The following is a 23,471-nucleotide window of genomic DNA, read 5'->3' on the forward strand; positions in this document are numbered from 1 at the left end:
GAAATCATGCTAATGTGGCCGGGTAAAACGATCTCGCCCGATGGTCGTATTCTGTGATATCCCCATGACCACAGGCCTCGCTGTCTGGCAGGAAATTGCAGATAGAGCTAGGTCTGGACCCAGGACGCATCATGGCCTCTGGGTCTGACGTGGATAGGGCACATGTTATTCTCGACTCTCCGTAATTCATGTTTCATTTCTCGGTGCTCATACGAATCGAGCCAATGCTATATACACGACTGTCAAATATATACGATGAAGATAATCGACGGCTGCCTGAGCCAGTCAAGGTGTCCCTGCCAGAACAGAAGCCTCATAGCCTCATAGGACGTCCCATGAACTCCCACCCCCTGTCTCTCAGCCCAGAGCACTGACAACCGAGTCGAGGAAGCCGTCGTTGGCGTACAGCTGGGACATGTCCCACATCATGACACCACCAAAGCTGGAAAAGCCCTTGGAGTAGCCAATGGCCCCAGCCAGGGCCTCGCCCTCGGTGTAGCCGCCGCCGGCACCGACGTTGGCGGGGATGCCCAGCATGATCTTGACGTCCGGGTTGAGGCTCGTCGAGGCCGCCCAGTCGTCCCACGTCTTCATGTTGAAGCTGGTCTGGTCCTCCTGGCCCGGCACGTAGCTGTGGACGCCACAGTAGTTGTTGTAGAACTGGATCATGATGAAGTCGAAGGACACGCCGCCGTCGAGCGCCTCCCTGTTGGCCTGGTCCGGGTAGGGGCACTGCGGCGCCGCGGTGATGTAGTAGGGCTTGTCGCCGCCGGACGTGGCCTCATCCATGAGCCGGCGCAGCTCGACGCCAAAGGGCACCATGTTGGACGTGGCGGACTCGAAGTCGTAGTCGAAGCCGTCGACCGAGGCGGCGCCAAAGGGCCGCAGCACGTCGGAGCCGTCCTGCTGGGGGCCGAACATGGCCCAGAGGTTCTGCGCGCTCTTGGTGGCCGCGTCGGGCGAGGAGAAGCCGCCGCCCGAGTACGTGGCGCCCCCCATAGAGAGGATGATGGTCTTGCCGGCCTCCTGGCACGCGAGGATGTCCTCCCTGGGGTGGTGGTGTGTGTCAGCATGTGAGCTTGGGGATTATGCCAGTGAGTGGAACAGATACATACTCGATCTGGGGGCAGTCCAGCAGATTTGGGTTCTCGGGGAAGGCGGTGCAGTTGTCGCCGGCGTTGGCAAAGTTGACCGAGGGCGGCTCCAGGCCGGTGAGGAAGGAGATGGGGATAATGTCAATGTTTTCATCTGCGACCAGGAGTCAGCCACTTGCTGTCTCTGGAAAACTGCAAGACCATGTTCAACTGACTCTGGCAGTAGTACGAAAGACGTTGCTGGACGTTGGGTCCGGTGCCCTGGCCGAAGGAGTTCTGTCCTGGGGTTCAAGTCAGTATATATATGGCTGGGTTATGGCTCATGGAAGAAGAAGATAACAGTGGTGTGTCTTACCCCAGTAGACGGCCACGTTGGATTGGGAATTGGCATCAAAGCCAGCGAAAGCGACAGGCAGCACGGCAAGCGCGCCGGCGAGCGAGGCGAGAGCACGGGTGGAAGCCATGTTATGTTGGGTTTGCAAAGAGTGTTGGCAGCAGTTGAGCCAGCAACTTGGGGCTGGGGAACTTTGGGGGGAAAGGAGTGTCAGTGGCAAGAGAAGTGAAGGAATGGTGTTCTGATGTTCTCCTCCTAGGCGGCATCTGGAGGCGATGAAAGGAAGCCCTTATATATCCAGCAATTCCTGAGCCATGATGCCAATGGCATGGCCGTCGGCTACGGCTTCGGCCGACGAGGGCGATGTGACGTTGAAACACCAGACCAACCCACGTTGTTTCGTCTCAGCTCACTCCCAGAGGACCGGCCATGTCGCATGCCAAGTTTTGCGATAGGCGTCGTCACGACAGTCGCCACAACGTGGGCTTGGGCGTTGGGCGGGCCGACTGTCTGGCTGGATGGCTGGTCAAGTGCGGTAGTCCTGAGGCCGGTTGGATCCGCTCGGTAGCTTCCAGATCTTCAGGTGGCAGTGCGGAGTGTATATGTGAATACGGAAGTGATCTGCGTCTCGGCAGGGGAAATGTGATCGTGGGGGAGCGGTGGTGTGGTGGTGAGGTTGACGGGGATAGGGCCTGGCCTCGGGGGACGTCAAGATCGTGGAGGAGCACGTCATGCTTATTCTTTGGAAGCCCCTTGTTCTTTTTTTTCTCCCTCTCTCTCTGACGGGTCTTCAACTTTTGTTTGTAAACATTACAATATCGCATTTCTTAGCGGAGATGGAGAGCAGAAGTTGAATCAAGGCAAGCCTGCCAAGGAAACGTGCTGTCTCAGTGCGAGTAACCGTGCTGCATTCCATGGTCCCCCCATGCACCACTCCCGGGGCGGCTCCTCCCTCTGGGGTGCTTCGAGCTGTAACGTGGGAGAGACACACGATCATGGCTGCAGTAGATATCAGTACATGCAATTAATACCGCCTTGGCACATGATGGCAGTTCCCTCCGACCTGCAGACCGGCACTGGCGCTTCAATTGAGTACAGGTCGGCGTCTTGTGCTTCGCAAGGTGCTGGGAGCTTCCCAGTTGGGGATAATCAGTTGTGATGGCACACTGGGCACCCATCCAATGGAATGTATAGCATTTCTGAAACAGCAGATGGCGCCGGTCACTGGATTTGAAGACAGCAAAGCCCACGCGTCCATGTACTTGGGCGAGTCATCCGGACGGCGTGGAGGCCTTACGGAGAGCTCGGGTCGAGGGCTCTGAGACGACTGACGCAATCATGGCACGTGCAAGTCCGGCCCTCATAGCTCTGGTACTGGGACCCGAGAGGATGATAGTGCCTGCTAGTCTGCCATGTGGTGGTGTCAAGTGCCTTGGGTGCGTTGAGTGCCTTGGTTGTGCCGTGGCCGTGGCAGTCAACTTCCTGATGTGGTAAGTAACGTTACTTGGCTGGCACTAACCTGGGGGATCACCATGCACTCTGAGTGGCCCTCGCCAGATGTAATAGAGGCTATCACGGGCCCTTCTCTCCACGGAAGAAGCCGGTGATCCGTCCCTTGTGTGTTCAATTCACTCGTCCCGGATCAGCGCCTGCCCGGGAGGCTGGGATGGCCCACTCCGATCCGGTCTCCACTCCCCCGGTCCGGGCCCGACCTCCGCATCCCCGACCTTGGCATTGATTAGACGATTAGACGATTAGATGGTGCACGGAATTTAGAGGGAGAATGAATCAGCTCCGCCTATCTATGCCGCTCATGCTAGCCCAGACAACCTTTTCGGTGTTGTGATGACAACCACCGCTGATAGGAGGTGGTGTGAGCAGTGCAAATACATAATATTCATAACGGAGTACACATCGGCATAATCTCGTCATATAACCTTGCACAATTCAGATTCTCGAAACTCAAACCCCACCGATACTCCCAACAGCTACATGCCGTTTACAAGCGCGCATCAATTGATATCTTGGAGTCTAACTTTGACCGGAGCCATCATGATATTATTCCCACACACAATGTCGGCTCGTCGCTAAGAATAGACCAGGGGTCTCGTTGCCCCGTCAGCGGCATCACCAGTCTAACTAGGGCTGGAAAGGATCCTAGAAGCCACCCCTGTGATCTGTCCTGATTTGGCATTGCCGAGCCCCGCAAGACAGTGTGACCGTGTAATTTGGTGCCATTAATAAGCCCAGACTTTTCCATCACGACTCCAGCTGACCGGTATCGTGAACCTCTCGCCATTCCCAGCGTGCTTTCACAAGCCCACCAGTATACACCACTACTATAACACAACCATGGCTCCCAAAGAAGAGCCCGTCGCGGACCCCGTCTCCAAGAGCCACCCAGATGGGCTCGCCATCATCCACGTCGCGCTCTTCCGCATGGCCACGCGGTCCCTGGCTGAGGCCTACCGCATCCTGGGCTACAAGACCCACCACGGCATCGATGACATCCTCGGCAACCCCTGGGAGCTCATCGAGCAAGCCGCCGAGGCCACCTGGCCGTCCGTCCCCGACGCCCGGCCCCGGGAGCGCTTCACCCGGGCCGACTGGGACGCCCTCTGGGGCCACCGCTACGACATCGCCACGGACATGGCCTGCCCCTTTGCCGACCAGCTCGTGGCCGCCTATCCCCACGCAAAGGTCGTCGTCGTCCAGCGCGACTTCGACTCGTGGTGGGCCAGCTACCAGGCCGGCGTGCTGGACAAGCTGTTCAGCCCCGCGCAGCAGTTCTGGGTCTTCCTGGTGAGCCGCGTGCTGGGGTCGCGCGCCGCCCACGCCATGTTCAAGCTCAACTACGGGCTGTTCGGCGCCGCGAGCCTGGCCGAGATCGAGGCCCACGCGCGGACCACGTACGACGCGTACTACAGCAGCATCAGGGCGGCGGTGCCGCCGGAGCGCAGGCTCGAGTACACCATGGGCGACGGGTGGGAGCCTCTGTGCGCGTTCCTGGGAAAGGAGGTGCCCGACGTGCCGTTCCCGAGGCTGAACGACGGCAAGTACCGCAGGGAGCAGCAGTCCAGGGGCGAGAGCATGGTGTTTGCCAGCTCCGTGGGCAAGATGGCGCGGTGGGTGGTTGGTCCTGCGGCCATTGCGGCGGCGGCCTGGTATGTCTGGGCAAGGTAGTGTCACGGGGGAGTTCGGATTGTTGAAGATGTTACCACAAGTGATGCGACTTTCAGCGTGTATTCAATAGCGATAATTTGCATTGCATTGCCGGACTAGATACAGGTAGATATTGATATGGGAGTGTGGATTGGCCATCTAGTGTGAACAGGGACGTGTACACCAAGCTGTCACATGGCCTACTTCCACCACAATAGTAATGTCAACGGGAGCAAATCCCGCCAGTTTATCCCCCTACAACTACATTTTCTCTAGCCTAGAGGAACAGGCCCGTTAGATCCAGTCCAAACAGCCAGGAAGACACCGGTGCCAGGAGTTGTCACTTACATGGGCCCAGCCGGCCAGACAGGCTTGGGGTGTTTAGCACTTGCAGTAGGCAGAGCTGAGAGAGGACTGCGTGCAGCAGCCGGCACCACCGCACTGGGAAGAGAAGACCCAGTCGCCCAGAGCATTGCAGCTGTAGATGGCACCGTCGGGTCCAGGAGCGCCGTTCTGGTTGCCGCAGGCGTAGTTGCCAGGGGTGCAGGCAGTGGCGGCGGCAGCGAGGCCGAGGGCAGCGATGATGGTGGTGAACTGCATTTTTGCGGTTGGGGTTTTGTTTTTTTGTGAGAGGTAGAAGAGTGTTTTGATTGTTTGATACTGGATGGTATTAGAATGAGAGCCAAGGGTGAAGGGGGAGGAGTAGGGAGGTCTTTATAGATGTCCCAATCCCATCCTCCCTCGTGATATCTCCCTCAACGCTTGCCTCACAGGTGATTTCTTCCTCGGCAAAAGGTCGTCAAGCCAGCAATTTCTCCGTCGCCGTGAGCCAAGAGTGTGTTCTAGAACTGCTCCCTCCTCCGGGGGATGGCCCCCCCCTTCTGATGCGAGTGAGATAATATCTGGCAGGTCGCTAACAGTCTGACGCATCTTGGTAATCATCTATGAAGGATTTACGATTACCCAGTTCGAGGCCTAGGCTTAGAAACATATACAGCGGATTGGATTCCAAATGAAAAATAAAAAATACTACCATCAATTGGGCAATGCCTTGCAGAATTCTATCCAGACAATGAACGACTACGTGGAGGAGCATCAGTTGCTACTAAAAAATGATGCTGATGGTTCTATGACGGTAAAAAGCGAGAGGATAAACTTGGATCTCCCCGAATGCATACACCTCACTTAGGCAGGTTCAATACCATAGCTTACCTCCCATTGATGGCGGTGTCGAAACTATGAAGTCAAAGTCCCCCAGCATGATCGCCCCGTCGGGTATTACCATCTTCGCCCGGGTATCTCCGTTTTCCCTACCCGCCTCGCTACCCGCCCCCTGCCCAGCTCATCATATGATGGGGGGTCCTGCGGCTTACTTACTTACATTCTGCGTCGATGCAACGGTGGCGGTTTGTGCGACCCCTTGATGATGCATGCGGCTTGGCTGATCCGGGTGGCCATCCGCTGGCGGGGAGATTCGCAGATTCTTGCCGCCTCGAACGCCATGCATGCCGTGCATATTCCCGAGTTAACCCCTGGACGCCGAGGGGCCGACGACTCACGAGGTGTGTTGGGTGTTCCTTGTGGCCTGCATTGTATTGCGGGCAAAAAATAAAATAAAAAACAAACTTGGCGTGGGTGGGACAATTAGCACATGTATGTATGAGCCGTGCTTGGGATGATAAAGCAAGACCATGCGGTATTCGAGAACTCAATCACATTGGGACATCTTATTGCCACTTCCCCCTACAATCAAGGCAACCATTTGCAAGGCGTTGTATTTCCCCAGGCCCTCTCGCAGAGAAAAGGCGGAGTGGCAGACCCTGCAGGAGAAGGCTGTAGGCTGGGGGTTGGTAAGATGACCTACATACAGATTACATGCTGCAGAAATCTAGAACCAGCCTTGTCTTGAATCCCCCATTTTCTCCCACATCTGACCGGTTCCGAGCTGCATCTCACCCCCCGCCAAGACGTGGTATTTCGGATGAGGGGCCCCTATCGACCGACGACAAGGCTCCATCGTCGGCCCTTGACTCTGGATCCTTTGTAGGAGCGAGGCGGACGAAATGCCCTCATGGCAGAGACGGTGAGCTACCCCATCTCGGTTACAAGATGCGATGGGATTCATGTGAATCATCCTACAGGCTACGAGTCTGCGCCCCCGCTACTATTCCCCTCTTGTCGTCTCCAGTATGGCGGCCTCCGGCCCGTTCGGCTTGTGGGGTTGGAATCTTAATGTAGAAAGGCCTCCGAGAGATACTTTTCCGAGGGGTTGCCAGATGCCCTCCATGCTATCTCTTGTCTCTAGCCTCCGGGCTACGGACCCGCCCACAGTTTACAACACCGTCAATTTGACATACTAGCTTGCCCTTCACGAGGTGGCTCGTAGCAGCGCTGCAAACCATGTATCCTCCATCCGACGCAGGAGCCGGGGATCGCCATCCTCAACAACGCTGCCCCGATTTATGACGAGGACGCGATCACAAAACTCGGCAACCATATCCAGCCGGTGAGCCACCATGACGACCGTGCAGCCAGAGAACTCCCTCTCCACAGCCGCCAGCATGGTCCGCTCCGTGTCGACATCCACCGAGCTGGTGAACTCGTCCAGGAGGAGCACCGCGCCGCCCGTGGTCCTGCGCTTCAGGACACCGCGGGCAAGGCTGAAGATCTGCCTCTGGCCGTGGCTGAGCGACGACTCGGTCAGGATGCCGTTCAGTCCGCCCTGGAGCTGCGCCATTTCCCAAAGGCCCAAGTCCGTCAGCACCGCCTGGCACTGCTCTGGGGTGGCTGTCCCTGCCGGATCGAGGTTCTGGGCGACGGTGCTCCCGGCGGGTAGGAAGACCGCGTCTTGGGGTATGGTGATGAGTTGCTGCCGAAGCTTTTGGCGGTCGATTGAAGACAGAGTTATGCCGTCGATGGAGACGGTGCCTTGCTCTGCACCTTGTTGTTGCGGCACAGGATCAAGTAATCCTAGAAGCAAAAGGATAATCGAAGATTTGCCACTGCAGGGGATTGAGTTAGACTTGGTGCTTTCTCAAGTACGTACGCAATGCCTGAGATTTGTACGCTTCCACTTACCTTCCTGTGCGACCGCATAGTGCTATTCTCTCACCTGGCCGGACCGAGATGTCGATTCCGCGAAGAGCAAAGTCTTGCTCGACGTCTCTGTGCCATCAAGGTTAGCAGCCAAACATGGAAAATTCCTGTCCGTGTAGGGAACCCACCCATAAGAGGCCCAGACGCCACTGATCTCTATGCTGCCCTCCGAGGGCCACCGTCCTTCCGGTTGGACACTTTCCTGTTCCTGCGGCGTCTTTTCCGTCTCAGTACGAGCCACAAAGTCCCTCAGCCGGGTGACGGCCCCAATCGACGTCTCCATCACCGCATAGAACCGCACAATGTCCGCCAGGGACTGGCTCAGCGTCATAAGCGTGACGAGCGACGCGCCTGAAAGACTCGAGCTGGCGCCGAGCTGGGTCATGAGGGAGACAAGTACCGTGGCTATCACGGTAACGACGAGGTTGAGCATGAGAAAGAGCCATCTCTGCACCATGGATAGCAAGTATTTTGGTTGCTGCGACCGGTCAAGCAGTACCAGGTTATGCTTGATGTTCGCCTCGGTCCACCCAAAGGCCCGAATGGTTGCAATGCCCCTGAGCGTGTCGAGGAAATGCGAATAAAGCGGGCTCTTGGCCTCGAGGTCTAGGAGACGGAGTTGCCGTGAGGTACGGAGATAAAAGTGCTGTATGACCCATAGTATGGCTATCATGGCTGGGTATGTGAGGGCAAGCCAGGGAGACGACGAGGCGATGACGGCGGCCATGACAATGACGCCAAAGATGTCCAACACGAGATTCACCAGCGCCATGGGAAGCTCCCCGTCAATGAGGGTCATGTCCTGGGAGAAGTAGTTGGTTATGACCCCCGTGTCTGTTGTCGTGAAGAGCGTCAGGGTTGCGTTGACGACGGTGTCCAGCGCCCGCTGGTGCAGCACCGACCCGCTGACTCGGATCACAGGACCAAGAACAAGTACAACTGCCACAAAAAACGATGCGAGGCCCACGATCTGAAGCAATCCGTAGATGCCAATGTAGTACGCTTGCGAGTGGACCCGCTCCAGGCCCTCCTGCGTGCGCGCGGCATCGTCCGACCAGAATGTAAGCCATACTCGGGGAAAGTTGGTGAAGACGCCGTCGCATGCGCCGGCAAAGAAAAAAGCAAGGAGCGGAATAAGGCCGGCAGTTTTCAAATAGTAGCTGTAAATCTTCATGTCGCCCACCTTCCGGGACTCTCCTCCATCCTCTGCCGGTATGGCTGTTGCCGGCGATGCATGTAGCTTGGGCGTCGCCGTCGCGGATGGTGTCTCAGGCTCGCCTGGCTGCGGTTCCATCTCGGACTTGCTATTTCTAGAACTCGCCGTCGGCTTCTCTTCAGTTACGCTTCCGTTGTCACCGAGTCTGATGATATGATCGGCAGACTCCAAGTGTCGGGGTTTGTGCGTACATAATATCACTGTTGCGCGGCGTCTGGGAAGCATCCCCTCTGGACCGAATACGTGCCGAAACACGTGCTCTTCTGTCGTGGCATCTAGGCCGCTGAGAACGTCGTCGAAAATCAGGAGGTCCGTACCAACGAGGTAGAGGGCTCTCGCTATGGACAGACGCTGCCGTTGTCCACCACTCAGGGCTATGCCACCACTTCCAATAACGGTGCTGTCACCATGCGGGAGGGTAGCAAAGTCATGGTCCAACATTGTGGCACTTATAGCAGCACTGTATCTCTTGCCATCAAATTGGCCGTGACCTACAATATTATCACGGATCGAGGCGTTGGTCAAGAAGGGCTGTTGGTCACAGTAGCCGATCTTGCTGCATCCCAGCACGGTCACAGAGCCGTTGGAAAAGGGGACCTCGCCCAAGATGGCCTTGCAGAGTGTAGTTTTCCCGCTGGCCACGGGGCCGGCAATTGCGGTAAGGCGGCATGCTGGGATAGTCATGTCGACATCATTGAGAAGATCCGTGTGCTCGTTCCACCCGAAGTTGCCACCTCGGATGGTAATGCGAGGCGAGTCCTTTCCCCCGATCATCTCCATTTTTATTTCCTCATCTTCGGCAAGGATGGTGCTGTGGGATTCCGTACCTCTATGGAGATCACGGAACTCCGTCCTGATATCGCGCTCCAAGAACGTTTGGATTCGGTCAAGGCAGGTCAGCGCAGCGAGTAACTGCGGTATCTTTTGGAAGAGGACCATCAGGGGGGAGGCAAGAAGTGTAAGGTAGGATATCGACACAAAAATGGATGTGGTATCCAGCGTCTTGGATGCGACGGCGAATGTGATAACAGGGGAAATCATCATCGGAACCTGTGAGATGGTGGCAGACGCCACGAGGAGCATGCGCCAGCGGCCTCCAACCTTGAGCTCACTCAGCCGCAGTTTTTGAATGTACGTCTTGACAGGCTCCGTCATTCCGGACATTTTGACGAGCTTCATCTGGGTGATGGCATTGGCAGTGACGCCGACTCGCTTCTCGATGGCCTCCATCCAGGCCCGTTGGCGTGGACCTAGCAATTTGCCCAAGAAGAAAGCCCCCAGGGCTGAGAGCGCCACCACTACCAATGGTGCGGCAAAGGCAGCTCCTAGCTGCCGCTCCAGAAGCCAGCAGGACAGGCCAATCTGAATGGGATTTGCCCAATACTCGTGTATATCGAGGATGCCCGCCATGACACGGTCCACGTCGCTGCTCATCAGAGTTATTGCCCCAGCATCAGCTGAGGCAGACAGTTGCAGCTCGGTTGTCTTCTCGTATATGGCCGAGACGAGACAGCTGCGTACCATGATGACAAGACGCTCATGGAAATACCAGTACAGGGCTGTCGAGAGCGCAATGGTCCCGTACGTTAGAGCTGTGGCACCGATGAGCCCATAGCCGTGGTTCTGATACTTGTCCATGTCCTCGTGTTGCAAAAAGCCCAGGAGAGCCTGGATTAGCAATGGTTGGCACATGCTGGCGGCAAGTAGGACTGCGCGAGGAGCGATGGGCGGCAGCAGCTGGCCAGCCAGTGTGCGAAGCAACAATTTCGCCAGGCCCCGTTTCCGGCCTCTCCACGACGTATTCTGCAGCTGCTTAGCCAGCTTATCCTTCATGATATCCGCCTTGAGGGCTCTATCGAGGGGGTAGAGGCTCTCCAGGGACAGGATCACTCGGTAGCCGCTCATGAATAGCCTGTGCAGCCAGTAATAGACCCCGAGGCCCAAGACGCCGCTCGTTTCCTCGGGACTGTGCTGTTTCAAGTCCCATACGAGCCATGCAGTCTTTCGACGCGACTCGGTCAGTATCATGATGGCCTTCAAGGCGACCATTGAGGTCCCGACCCGTGCGTGGGTATATGTAGGCTTCTCCTCGGAGATTGCCAGTAGCCATGCTGTACGTATGCGGGCGACATCGAAGAGTACCGTGATGACAAGGTAGGCAACAATGAGTATAGAAGGGCGCGGTGATCGCGAATGTTCCATCCACGAGAGAGGCGCCAACAATACAGCTGCAACCAAGCCAAGCGAGACTGCAGCCAGGGAGGAGCCCGCATTGTAAGAATCAATTGAGGAGTTGTGGGTGAGTATCACAAGGGTCAGACTGAGTGCGCTGTAGGAAGCGGCAAAGACCTGACCACCATTCGGATCAGGACCATAGTTTGAGATGAGATGGGGAATGAATGGCAATTACCAGCTTGGCCCACTGCAATGCAACGCCTCGGACAATAGGCTGCTGACTGCTGAGTGTCAGGACTCGGTGAAGGCCCAGCACGAGGAATGCGGCAGAGGGGACGATGGCGAGGACGACGTTTTCGAAGGCGACGGTGAAGTCAAAGTCATTGCGACAGCCATGGACGGTGGGTCCTATCGAGTTGTCGTTGAGACAGGCCATTATTGCCTACAGCCTGATACTATGCAAACAAGGGGTGATTATTGGCATTGATGGCTGCCACTGCGGCCTCACGCTGTCGACAGTCGACAGATTCGATGAAACCTGACAAGGTGGAACGCGTGGCCGGGCCACAGCAGGAAGAGGTCAGGCCAGCCAAACGCAGCCAAACGCAGCCAGGCTCAGGCATTGGGCAATGGCCATGCAGCGGTGACCAAGCTGCACCCATGGTTGAGTGGTTGGATGGGTGTCTTGGCGAGTGGGATGACTGGGAGGGAGAACCAGCGATAGAGCCCAGCTGCAAGGACCCTTTGGAATATGTACTAGTACTAGCACCATGTACTAGGTGTGAGAAGGATGATGCATGATGCAGATGCACAGGCTATATGGTTTCCCCACGCGTAAGTACCAGTACTAATATTACTAAAGCAAGAGCTAGGTATGCCAAGCGTGGCCGTAGGAGGAAGGAGCGACCACCTGTGGGACAGAATGGGAAACAACACCACTTTTCTGACAAAGGCTGACAACCTGACACAACTTACCCTCACGCCGCCGTTGATTGATCCGAACCAATGGCGAGAGCTTGAAATTGAAGGTGCACAGGCTGGCTGCATGCTTCCTAGGGCTGCGGGCTGCCAGACTCTACTCACGCACTGCAACTGAATCCTGTCACGGGAGCCGAGCCATGGCCAACGTCGAGCATCAAGTCACAGAGGCAACGCCGCTTCTGGCCCCCTCGGCCGCCGATTCATCGCCGCCCAACAAATCCTGCGACAGCACTGCCTCCCGCGCCTGGTCGGCGTGGCAGCGGCACTTTGCGAAATGGGCCACCATGTACGCCTGCGGGCTCTTCGTCCTGCTGGTCGACGTCCCCAACTTCATGAGTGAGGTCCCCAAACTGCGCATGCTCGAGCTGGGCCTGTGCCGCGACTACTACTCCATCTCCGACCCCGGCGCCATTGATCACGATGGCAATGTCCCCGAGAGTCTCTGCAAGATCCCGGAGATCCAGGCATCCCTCGCCCGCATGAGGGGGATGCTAGACATGATTGAGGGCATTCCGGGCTTAATCCTAGCTATCCCATACGGTGTTTTGGCCGACATGAGGGGGCGCAGATTCGTGGCCGCTCTGAGTCTTGCTGGCTTCGTGTTGAGGGATCTGTGGGCATTTTCAGTCATGTACTTCTACAAAGTCTTTCCTATACGAGCCATCTATGCCGCTCCCGCCTTCTTGGTGCTTGGTGGCGGGTCCACGGTCATTAGCCCCATGATCATGGCCATCATTGCGGCAACCATTCACGAGAATGAACGGTTCGTATTGCCTCGAGCAACGTCCAACCTAGGCTAACTGTCGCGTATAGCACTCAGGCTTTTCTCTGGATTCAGGTCGTTATGCTCGTAACTGAGTTCATTGCACCCCCTCTGGGTTCAGGTCTCATGGAGCTAGCAGGGCCGCATTTTGCGTTTCTCGCTGCCGTGCCACTCGAGGCCCTCGCCTTTGTAGCTCTCGGCCTCATCAGGGAAGCGAAGCCATCCAAAGCAGGTCAAGACGATGCTGAGGAAGCGCGATACCCAACTGACGACAGAGACGGGGCTGCGGAGGATCCTAACCCAACATCACTGAAGGGCAAGATAGTCTGGGCCTCATCACAGCTGTCACACAAGGTCAGACATGGAGTGGGCGCTTTGGGTTCGCAAATTAGTTTGATTGCTGGCCTCTTGGCTCTGATTGTCGCCGCAATGGGTCGTCCGATGCTGGGGCTCATCTTGCAGTACATGTCCGTCAGATTTGGATGGCCTCTCGCAAAAGTAAGACTCTGGCCTGCATTTTTCCGCCGAGTTTCTCCTTTAACTTGACGGCTGACAATTCCCAGACTGCGTTCCTGCTGTCCATCCAAGCTGCAGCGCAAATGCCCCTGTTTGCTCTCGTATTACCACAGGCCGGCAAGTGGCTTCTAAAGAGAAAGAAGCATGCTTCAGCCGCAAACCTGGCGCTGGCTAGAGGTTCGCTCCTCTTTTTAACTGCCGGAGCACTGTGGATGGGTTTCGCGCCCTCAGCGCCCGTCTTCATCGCGGGTAAGTTTGTAGCCCCAAATATTCCTTGGGTGTCAAGACTGACCCGCTGCAGCCTTCGTGGTATACACCTTTGGCAATGGATACTCCGCTGCTTTGAGGTCTCTCCTCACCTCGCTTGTGCCCAAAGACCACTTGTCCCTTTTATTCACAGCCATGACGGTCTTTGGTGGTGTGGCCACAATCGGTGCATCCCCCCTCCTAGGACTATCCTTTTCGGCTGGGTTGAACATTGGCGGCATGGCCGTGTCGTTGCCCTTTTTCATCGCTGCAGCATTCTACGGTATGGCCGCAGTTCTGTTATTCACCTGCATGAGTGCTGGCTCTCAGGTTGTAGACCAAGAATAGACACTAGACAAGAGATCTGGTTGAAAAAGCATAACAATGGATACAAGAGCTTTGTGCGAGTCAGAAACCCCTCGGGACTCTCCTGCAAGCTCACATTTTTCGCAACATCAATTCTCGCAAATGCTACTTTCTCTGACTAGAAAGTTTGCACCAGCACTATAAACTAGAAATCTTGCCAGCACAAACTTGCTCCGTTTTGGGGAAGATGCCGCAATGCGATTGGTGCAGTGGCTCGTAGGTGCATAGTCATATTACCCCCCCCCCCCCCCCAGCCTATCTGCAATGTCATCTGAGTCATGAGCTAACACCTAGCACATGCAGATAGATGTATCGTCTAAGGCACGCCAAGAGGTCTTATCCAGACTATATGGGCTTTTGTAATCCATTTTCGGCAGCTAAGATCATATTGCACGCTAACAAGGGACTTGGAACTTCGAGTTTGGGAGTCCTGGCTACCTGCAGTGTCGCAGATCATAGTATACTAGAAAGTATAAGTATTGGGTATCAGAACGAGGGGTTGATCTTCGAGAGCTCAACCCACTCGATCTACTCGGGATCACTAGGACTTCAACTTCAAATTCTACCAACCAAGAGAAACTTTCTTGAAACATCAACATGGCCGCAGCAGCAGTTCAGACCTACACGCCGGCGCCGTACGACCACCGCGCCGTCGATGCCATGCCCGACATTGATGTGTCCGCCAAGCGGTTGCAGGAGCTGGGTGGCATGGAGCACATGAAGTCCAAAGTCAGGTACTATTACCCAGTTTGACACTCGCCGCGTTCCAATATCCCAAAGCTGACCACCTCATGACAGGGATGTCTTCATGAAGCACGGTGTCCACAAGGTCTTCGGTGTCGGCCTCCTCCACCGCCACTACGACCTTGCCCCCAACGAGAAGATTGTCGAGCTCGGACCCGTCTCCTCTCCCTGGGTCGTTGGCGACGCCGAGGAGATCACCGGCGGCTCCGTCCTCCCCCACACGTGGCGCGTCTTTGACGGCGAGCTCAAGCCCACCGAGTTCAAGTTTGTGCCCAAGCGCGAGGTGCCTACCGTCGAGCGCCCTGTCTTCCCCGCCGCCTTCGTCACCGAGCTTGTCGCTACGCTCAAGCAGACGGGGCTCGATGACGTCCTGGGCATCAACCTGGTGGAGCGCCGCGAGGAGATGGACAGGGAGGGCGAGACCATGGAGATCACCTACGGCCGCAGCAGCATTATCATCCCCTCGGTCGGCATGAAGGGCAACAGGGTCATTGGCCCGCAGGCGTACGAGGCCTTCTCCGCTGCGTGGAGCTTCAGCAAGAAGGCGGGCGAGGCGGAGGAGGGTGTCAACACTCGTCACGGAATCTGCATCCAGATCGCCCAGGACCCTAAGACTGAGGAGGTCCAGGTTCCCGAGGCTGCTGATGAGGAGGGTGTTGACACCCGTCACGGCATCTGCATCCAGATCGCCAAGGACCCCAAGACGGAGGAGCCTCAGGCTCCCGAGACTGTAGATGAGGAGGGAGTTAACACTCGCCATGGCATCTGCATCCAGATTGCGAAGGATCCCAAAACCGAAGAGGTCCAGGCCCCTGAGGCCACTGACGACGGAGTCAACACCCGTCACGGTATCTGCATCCAGATTGCTAAGGACCCCAAGACCGCCGATGAAGCTCAGACTCCCGAAACTGTTGATGAAGACGGCGTCAATACTCGCCACGGAATCTGCATCCAGATTGCCAAGGACCCTGAGATGGAGGAGGTTCAGGCCCCTGAGACTGTCGAAGATGAGGGCGTTAACACTCGCCACGGTATCTGCATCCAGATTGCTAAGGATCCGAAAACTGAGGAAGAGGTTCAGGTTCCCCAGGCCTCTGACGATGGCGTAAATACCCGCCATGGCATCTGCATCCAGATCGCCAAGGACCCCAAGACGGAGGAGGTACATGCTCCCGAGGCTTCTGACGACGGTGTCAACACCCGTCACGGAATTTGCATTCAAATTGCTAAAGATCCGAAGACAGCCGATGAGATTCAGGTTCCTGAGGCCTCTGATGATGGCGTAAATACCCGCCATGGCATCTGCATCCAGATCGCCAAGGACCCTAAGGCGGAGGAGGTCCAGGCTCCCCAGGCCTCTGACGACGGCGTCAACACTCTTCACGGTATCTGCATCCAAATTGCCAAGGATCCCAAGGCCTCTGACGAGGTCCCTGCTCTGACCCCTGAGGCCTCTGATGACGAGGGTATCAACACTCGTCATGGCATCTGCATCCAGATTGCTAAGGACCCTAAGGTGGAGGAGGTCCCTGCTCTGACCCCTGAGACCTCTGATGATGAGGGTGTCAACACCCGCCACGGGATCTGCATCCAGATTGCTAAGGACCCCAAGACCGCCGATGAGGTCGGCCCTCTGACCCCCGAGGCTTCTGATGACGAGGGCATCAACACTCGCCATGGCATCTGCATTCAGATCGCCAAGGACCCCAAGACTGCAGAGGTTCAGGCCCCTGAGGTCTCTGACGACGGCGTCGACACCCGTCACGGCATCTGCATCCACATCGCCAAGGATCCCAAGATCGCCGAGTAGGGTATCTAGTTGATTTCTAGGGCGCAAGGTTCCTCTCGGTGGAGGATGGGATTTCACATTAGCGAAAGGGGTTATATGTCAAGTTATTACTGTGTTTGACTGTTTTGGGTTTTTAGCGGTGGCTACAAATAAGATATATCCAAATTACGGCCGCGCCGATGTTTTCCATCTATCCTGTATTAATGCTCCCCGAATCTCGCCCTGCTGGTACCACCGACGCACCCTATTTGACTTGGGGGTTCTCGCAGGTGAGCGTAATCTCATGACGACAGATCCGCTCTACAACAGGAGTATCCTGCTACTGTGCATGATACTACCGTCAACTACGCGTACGGGTCCTAGAAATGACCCGTACATATAGAACGTGCGGACCCAACCGTCATTCCAATTCCTCCTAGGACGAGTTCTAGTTTTAAAATTCGATCCAGACATGACACTAGAACGTATAGTGTATTTTGAGTTGAAACCGCGAGTCTATGCCAAATATAGTCGACACTAGCCACAGGGAGCCCCTAGGGGGTTTATTAGGGGAGCGCACACAAAATTGGAGTTTAGGACGCAGGTCTGTGGTTAATGTATTTCAGCTCGTAGACAGGTCTTCATTGCTAACAAATACGACAAGAACAGCAGAGTATCTAGGAGAGTTGGCATCACGTACCAAATTCGTCAGCGAAAAAGATAGAAACTCACGCAGCTGTAGCATCAAATATCTCGACGCGTCTTGCGCTTGTGATAAGCGCTAGGCTGCCGGCGAATGCTGTTGCAAAGCTAGAAATCATATACAGCCTAACTACTTGGCTCTAAATAAAGTAACGTTAGAGCCCCACGATTGTAGTGTGAGGAGGATGGGGGCGACTATGGAGGTCACGACACTGATGGTTCTGGAAATCGACGCTTCCTCGAAGCGATTGAAGCGACCACCTACGCCGTCCCGAGCTATTTCGTCCTAGGCAAATGTCAGTCAATGCCTCGGGTAGGTGAGAGGGTAACTCCACCTTGCCGCGCCAGTGACGTCTCAGGAATTTGGACAGTATTTCAGTCTCGCGAGAGGCTTTCAGTGCCACTAGATCATTAAAAAAGTCGGTGAATTCCTCTTCAAATAGGGTCTTGGCTTCGCTTCCATGTATATGATACGGCCCCTCGAAGAAGTGTTTCACGGTCTCTATCACCTGGCCTTCAGGACGCTTGAGGTCTGCTATCTGGCCCTGCACAACAAAGCTTCATCTAAATAGATGCCACTCAGCAATTATACCATTAATTTAGGCCCCTTGATACTCACGACATTTTTCAGCTTTTCTTCTTTAGTTCAGAATAATATCCATTCTTTCCTTGCTATCCTGCCTGAACTCGTCACTTGGTTGGCACTGTTGCAGCAGCGTCTCCCAAGTGCTAGCTACACCTTTTAGATCCATATCATAGCTATTCAGAGTAGTCACGCGCATCTCTTGGATTCTCTGTCTCAGGCCCTAGTATCTCGCTTTGCATATAAAGTAAATTCAGCACGGCCAGTGTGTCGAACTTCCTGAAGACAAACGACTCGGAGTCAGGATCCCTGGCGAGTCATGCGGCCGCCCCAGCATATCCGCTGTCCAGCGATTTGTGTTCGAGGTCTTCGTCTGGCATAGTCATTATCATGAACTAATCACGACAATCCATATTTTAACTTGCGAGGGCAATGTAGCGGTCAGATTTAAGTGAACCTATTGCATGACAATCAGCCTTGAACAAGGCAGACGACAAGACACATGCAGTCAAGGTGACTGGAGGTTGACGTGGCATGGTGGCGGTGCCGCTTAAGGGTCATTCACCAGAACAAACGAGGAATAATGGCCCAGGGTGCTATTACATGAAGTTATTCACTGAACTGTTTTTCCTGGGCTCTATTGTGGCTAACCTCTACAGTGACCTCTGATAATGCTTTCACTCTCGAGATCATTGAGAGGGAGAGAGCTCGTCGGGATGTGATCCATGATCGGATAGCGGGCCCGATAGTACATGAGCGACAAGATCATCTAGAGCACGAGATGTTGCGCTGGGCCCGCTTTGATCAAGAGTAAGCAAAGCATCGTGAGCGACTGTCAACAGCTGGGCAGCGGATCCAGATCAGTTCCAGCCCCTATTCGACAAAGTTCCAATGGATCCCACAATATGGCACTCTTGGAAGGGTCCCCAAGTGGCCCGGCGTGCAGCGCCAATGCACACCTTCGACATGACAGCACCCAGAAACGCTGGCCGGTTTGGGTAAAGTGAAACTGGGGATCATAAGGCAATTATGCTTTTGTGATGCCCTAGCACAATAAGTATGAAGCATCGCTAGAGGCTATTGCTGACTCTTGGATGGGAAATTCAACAGAGGTAAGGTCGGGCGGATATAAACCAAGTACGTGTCCTCGTATTATCGCTCGACAGCTATGCGGCTAAGTAGCCGGTGGCTAGGGTACTTGGAGAAGATCTCTACACAACCCTTATAATATTATGATCTTAATGCGCATGTGGCAGAGTTAGTGTCCAGAATGTCAGATGGAAAATAACAGCCGACACCAAGGGGGCAAAAGTAATCCTAGAATAGGGTCTCTATGGGCGGCTTTTTGCTTTCTATAGAAAATAGGCCAAATGAATTAAATATTCTGGACGCGTTCAAGAATGAATTTCCTGTTTAAGGTCACCTGAATACATGTACGCGCACAACTCGTATGCAGGAGCGTCTCCGGCTCTAAAGGCGCAATAGCAGAGCGCAGATGCTTGGTGAGAGCAGCTGAATCTGAAATGAATCCATTGGCAAAACTCCCCAAAATAATACATACAACACCAAACCGAAATATATATGTTATGGCTATTGGAAAACAAAATCTTCCTAGTGCAAGGTGAAATATTGGAGCAACGCGCGGAAGGATTCTGGCGAGTCGCATTGAGACAGTTCTAATAGAAATGTCCACAAATTCGGTAACTACGTCGATAGGCCTATTAGATATACGATACTACAATTGGGATGGGAATTCGAATTGAATGCACTCACCTGTGACTCCAGCGTGCCCTTCTCGGCATTCAGGGCCTCCCTCGGCGTCTGTCCGAGCAGCTTGTTCTGGTCCAGCTCCGTCAGAGACAGCAGGACGCCATTGTCTATGGCATTCTGCAGCTCAGACCGATATAGTTGCTCGGCTGCCTTGAACGTCTCCCCCCGGTATCCCTGGCACTCGTATTCAGACCATTCCTTGGCGCTGGTGGCGATGGCGTGCAAGAGGGGACCCAGTGCTCGGCTTCGACTTTTGCGCTGCCACTCGTGTGCCTGAGACATGACGTCGAATGTGCCTGTGTAGTACTCGGCGACCATGGAGTCGAGGTCTTGGAAGCCAACTTCCTTGGCACTCTTGACAACATGAGCAACTTTGTCCTCCATCCTCCGCGGCTCAGGAAGCTGATTTGAAATCTCGGTTTGATGGCTATGATTCGAGCTTTCTGAACCGCATTTCGGCAGTGACAGCTCATTTGCTTCTCCTACATCCATATGCCTGGGTGTGCTAAGCCTGCGCACCGTCTCCATGGACGGTCTGGACATGTGGGCCGTAGGGGCTCGATCCATCGGACTAGAAGCCTTTGTATTGGGCGCTTTAGGCTGCGATGAACCTTTCCAAATTGTCAGCGTCATGGCTATTCATGGTAGAAAATAGTCTTACTATTATCTGCTACGCATTGTGCTGCTGTCCACATGTCAGATGGCGGCGTCTTAATGTTTCGGGAGGTTTGGGTATGCGAACCAGGGGGCAGTGAGAAGCCAGGCGCGGGGCAGTGTTTGTGAGTGTACCAGAAGGAGTGACCATCAATTACGGCAAAATCCTCCATTTCGTTGAAAGGAGATATTGCCTCCTGCTCTGTCGGCTCATCTGTGGGGGTCTGATGTGGCGTGAGGTCGTAGGAGGGGCCTCGGGTCTCCGAAGACGAAGATGGTTGTTGGAATGCCGGCCCAACTGAGGCCAGCTGAGCTTCCAGGTCTTTGATCCGCCGCTTTAGCTTATCCCCTGTGCTCCAGCATGGTCAGAATCAACCCGAATTCCAAGCGGGCTCGGGGGGCAACCGACGATGTTTCCTCTGGGCGGCGCGGTTTTGCATCTTTCTTCTGTCGGCGGACTCTATCAGTGACCGTAGTGTCGGATCCTCACCCGCGGCTATCGGCGGGGAGAGTAGCTGAAGCGATGAATCATCCATTGCCGACTGATTGCGAGTATAGAGTGTACTAGTAGATGGTCCCGCTATGGTAGGTTGGGTAGTAGTGAGGCTGACAGGCTGCGTATTTGGCTCCTGGAGTAGTGGAGAGTGGCGCCTGGGTCGTATTATGGGATGGGGCTCTATTATTTACCACAGTCCGGATATATTCTACAACCATCATCCATGCCCTGCCCCGTGGAGCTTGGTGCTATCAAGTATGGACATGCGGCGCTGTCCATGCATTACATCGTACCTATCCCAGTTCACCCGGCTTCGTCCCCCACCCGCTGGGAAGCTAGAAGACCCCGCGCGACGCGTTCATAAGATCCGTATCCGTATCATGTTTTGATATTCCAATCCTTCAGGGACAGGCGACCCCTTGCGATAGGCGCTACTGGCAGAAGTTCACTATGGGGCGGAGGATTATCCACATAAGCAACCTATTACCTAAGGCACCTAGGTACTGAGAGGAAACACGGACTCGAAGCATCCGACGTCACAGAGGGGCACATACTAGTTACATAATTAGTGTAGGGCCAATGTCATGGAGCAGACGAAGGCACGTATGTCCCGGAACCCCCGAAGCCTTCAAGGCCAACGTGTGAAGTCAGGGCGCTTGGCCATTAGCCAGGGTCATGGGGATAGTACATGCGGGATAATAACTTTGCCAATAGAGACATGTATGGGACGGCGCAAAAGATCGAAACTATTGAGGAAAGTGTTGCATCATGCATGGGGCAGATCCTCAATCCATGAGCAACCATGCCAGCCTGTCTGGACAAGCGCCCCCTTTATGCGCGGCTGCGCCCGCCTTTATCAGAGCCCACATGGGCTAGAAGCACTAGCACTCGTCTTAGTACGGAATAGTAGCGCAAGAACTCGCTCAGCCTGTGACCTTGGCACCCCATAATTTGACTTGGCGATAGGTACAGATGGGCACCTAGGCGTTATTAACACGGCCGTCCCGATCTTTTGTTTTTTAGCCCCGGGAACACAGGGTCACGGAAGCTCTAGCGCCAACGCTGGCCAGATGATAAGGTAACCGAGTGAAGCCATAGGGGTGCCAAAGCTGCAGGTTTATATGGTAGCGAATTAGTACGGCAAATATGTCCTCCAGTCACATTGCGTCCTGCTTTATGGTGGTACATGTACGAGCACTCACCTATCCATGTATAGGCAATTCTCCAGTACAAATAGTAGGTAGCACATGTAGTGTAGTCACTACTCCGTACGTAGTCAGCATGGTTAAGATTCGTTGACGCACAGTCAGCCATGCGGCGCCTGTCAAGACATACATTATACATACCTACGTACATGCATGTGTGCTTGGCAGTGTTGGCGCAACTTGGCCCGGCGCAAGGCCACCGGCACCCGCGGGCATTCAGGACAGAACACGGCGATCAAGTCCGATCAAGGCTCTGTAATACCACCTCGAAGCCGGTGATTTCGATGCTCTAACATCAACCCCGCATTGCCTTGCCTTGAGGAGCCTGGGCAGGCCCGTAAATCGGAACAGCGGCAGGCCATTTGGCAGAAGAGGCATGGGCATTGCGTGGCACATACCCTGTCTCTCTCTATTAGGAAGGTCATTGGTTGGCCGCATCTGGACCCCAGGGACTATTGGGTGTTGATGCTGAGACATGCCGAATACCCTGTACATACCGCATAACAATACGAACAGCAACAGCTAGTGTTTTTGAAAGTCGGTGGCGAACGGGCGCTTGGGGGAGTCAAGGGCAGGAGGGCATGCAAAAGGCGGGGGGCAGCATGGGACATGGAGCCATGAAGAATATCACTACATACGAAGAGACTGGATACTATACACATATAGCAGGTACTACGGCTGGTTTGTGTCCCTACTAGTTCAGCGTCACGAGCGGAGCCACAGGAGACTCTGAGCAGCAGAGATATGGTCCGGGGGGACAAATGGGGTTATAGAAGCCAGATATATGTTATTGTCTTAAAACACAGGGTAAAAATAAAGGAACTCGTCCCGATTTATTACTCGTACAAACATCCAGGTACAGCATAGCTAATAAATCGAGGTATGAGCGACTTGCCTTGGATGGCGAAGGAGATCTACGTGACGGAATGGCGGTGCCGGACGTCATCTTCATACATAGTACTTCAACGCTGAACTGCGTGGCGCGGTCACCCGATCAGTGGCGTTTTTCGGATAGGGCAGGAGGATCTTTTCTATGTCGGGCTTCCGGTGCCGGAGCCGGTTGCGCGCTTGAGGACTAGTGTCCCCAGTCCCCGGGGCCGCGGGCTTGGAGTCCAGTGTACATGTACCGACGCGCGAGAAGAGTGTGAATTAGGACTAGTGTTGTGGCGGTTGTAAGTTCAATGTAACCAGCCGGTGGTCACGTGGGTACCCTCTTCAACCACACCTGACACCCGCTTAGCTATTAGTATTTTTATAATACCAGCCTTATGTGCATGTAGCATAGTTTGGCATTTGGAACAGCGCTCGGAGTCAGAGGCAGAGTATAGAGGTAGAGGTAGAGGCAGCGCACAGAGTCAAAGGTAGCTCTAGTAGGGCCTTTGCCAGTAGATATTTCAATTACTTCAATAAGCCAAAGTGGCTGCAGCCGAGGAGGTGGTATTATATATTCGCTTGCGCACTGTTATTTTGCGGGCGGTATAGTGGAAAACCAGAAGAGGTGTGTCTCGACGTTGGAGAAAGCATGGCTCAGATTATAGTTAGCCCGGGCAAGGTAGCACCGCGAGTCCTCGGACAGCAGGAAGGGCCGACCACCTCCAGA

The 23,471-nt window shown here is 54.7% G+C and overlaps 7 protein-coding genes across 7 annotated transcripts; 3 read left to right on the top strand and 4 right to left on the bottom strand.

Annotated features, from left to right (window-relative positions):
* Positions 1 to 357: 357 nt before the first annotated feature.
* Positions 358 to 1,558, bottom strand: CHT2_2 (glycoside hydrolase family 18 protein; the record flags this gene model as incomplete). Its single annotated transcript, XM_083194090.1, has 4 exons — positions 358 to 1,048; positions 1,116 to 1,248; positions 1,310 to 1,375; positions 1,450 to 1,558. 4 exons carry the CDS (start codon positions 1,556 to 1,558, stop codon positions 358 to 360), a joined length of 999 nt encoding a protein of 332 aa, XP_083051038.1.
* A 2,222-nt stretch (positions 1,559 to 3,780) lies between these two features.
* Positions 3,781 to 4,611, top strand: ACO1O0_004652 (sulfotransferase family protein; the record flags this gene model as incomplete). Its single annotated transcript, XM_083194091.1, has 1 exon — positions 3,781 to 4,611. The coding sequence occupies one exon, from the start codon at positions 3,781 to 3,783 to the stop codon at positions 4,609 to 4,611; it is 831 nt and encodes a 276-aa protein (XP_083051039.1).
* A 360-nt stretch (positions 4,612 to 4,971) lies between these two features.
* On the bottom strand, positions 4,972 to 5,190 carry ACO1O0_004653 (uncharacterized protein; the record flags this gene model as incomplete). The annotated part of the gene is made up of 1 exon (XM_083194092.1): positions 4,972 to 5,190. The coding sequence occupies one exon, from the start codon at positions 5,188 to 5,190 to the stop codon at positions 4,972 to 4,974; it is 219 nt and encodes a 72-aa protein (XP_083051040.1).
* A 1,768-nt stretch (positions 5,191 to 6,958) lies between these two features.
* Positions 6,959 to 11,513, bottom strand: ACO1O0_004654 (P-loop containing nucleoside triphosphate hydrolase protein; the record flags this gene model as incomplete). Its single annotated transcript, XM_083194093.1, has 4 exons — positions 6,959 to 7,592; positions 7,669 to 7,755; positions 7,815 to 11,251; positions 11,313 to 11,513. 4 exons carry the CDS (start codon positions 11,511 to 11,513, stop codon positions 6,959 to 6,961), a joined length of 4,359 nt encoding a protein of 1,452 aa, XP_083051041.1.
* A 682-nt stretch (positions 11,514 to 12,195) lies between these two features.
* ACO1O0_004655 (major facilitator superfamily domain-containing protein) lies at positions 12,196 to 13,931 on the top strand (the record flags this gene model as incomplete). The annotated part of the gene is made up of 4 exons (XM_083194094.1): positions 12,196 to 12,821; positions 12,872 to 13,319; positions 13,385 to 13,586; positions 13,639 to 13,931. The coding sequence occupies 4 exons, from the start codon at positions 12,196 to 12,198 to the stop codon at positions 13,929 to 13,931; spliced, it is 1,569 nt and encodes a 522-aa protein (XP_083051042.1).
* Positions 13,932 to 14,546: 615 nt separating this feature from the next.
* ACO1O0_004656 (uncharacterized protein) lies at positions 14,547 to 16,503 on the top strand (the record flags this gene model as incomplete). Its single annotated transcript, XM_083194095.1, has 2 exons — positions 14,547 to 14,683; positions 14,748 to 16,503. 2 exons carry the CDS (start codon positions 14,547 to 14,549, stop codon positions 16,501 to 16,503), a joined length of 1,893 nt encoding a protein of 630 aa, XP_083051043.1.
* A 2,833-nt stretch (positions 16,504 to 19,336) lies between these two features.
* On the bottom strand, positions 19,337 to 19,970 carry ACO1O0_004657 (uncharacterized protein; the record flags this gene model as incomplete). Its single annotated transcript, XM_083194096.1, has 3 exons — positions 19,337 to 19,357; positions 19,520 to 19,943; positions 19,966 to 19,970. 3 exons carry the CDS (start codon positions 19,968 to 19,970, stop codon positions 19,337 to 19,339), a joined length of 450 nt encoding a protein of 149 aa, XP_083051044.1.
* Between the last annotated feature and the right edge of the window lie 3,501 nt (positions 19,971 to 23,471).

This window comes from Amphichorda felina, assembly GCF_050947745.1.
Source record: "Amphichorda felina strain 45539 chromosome Unknown scaffold_4, whole genome shotgun sequence".
NCBI lineage: Eukaryota > Fungi > Ascomycota > Sordariomycetes > Hypocreales > Bionectriaceae > Amphichorda > Amphichorda felina.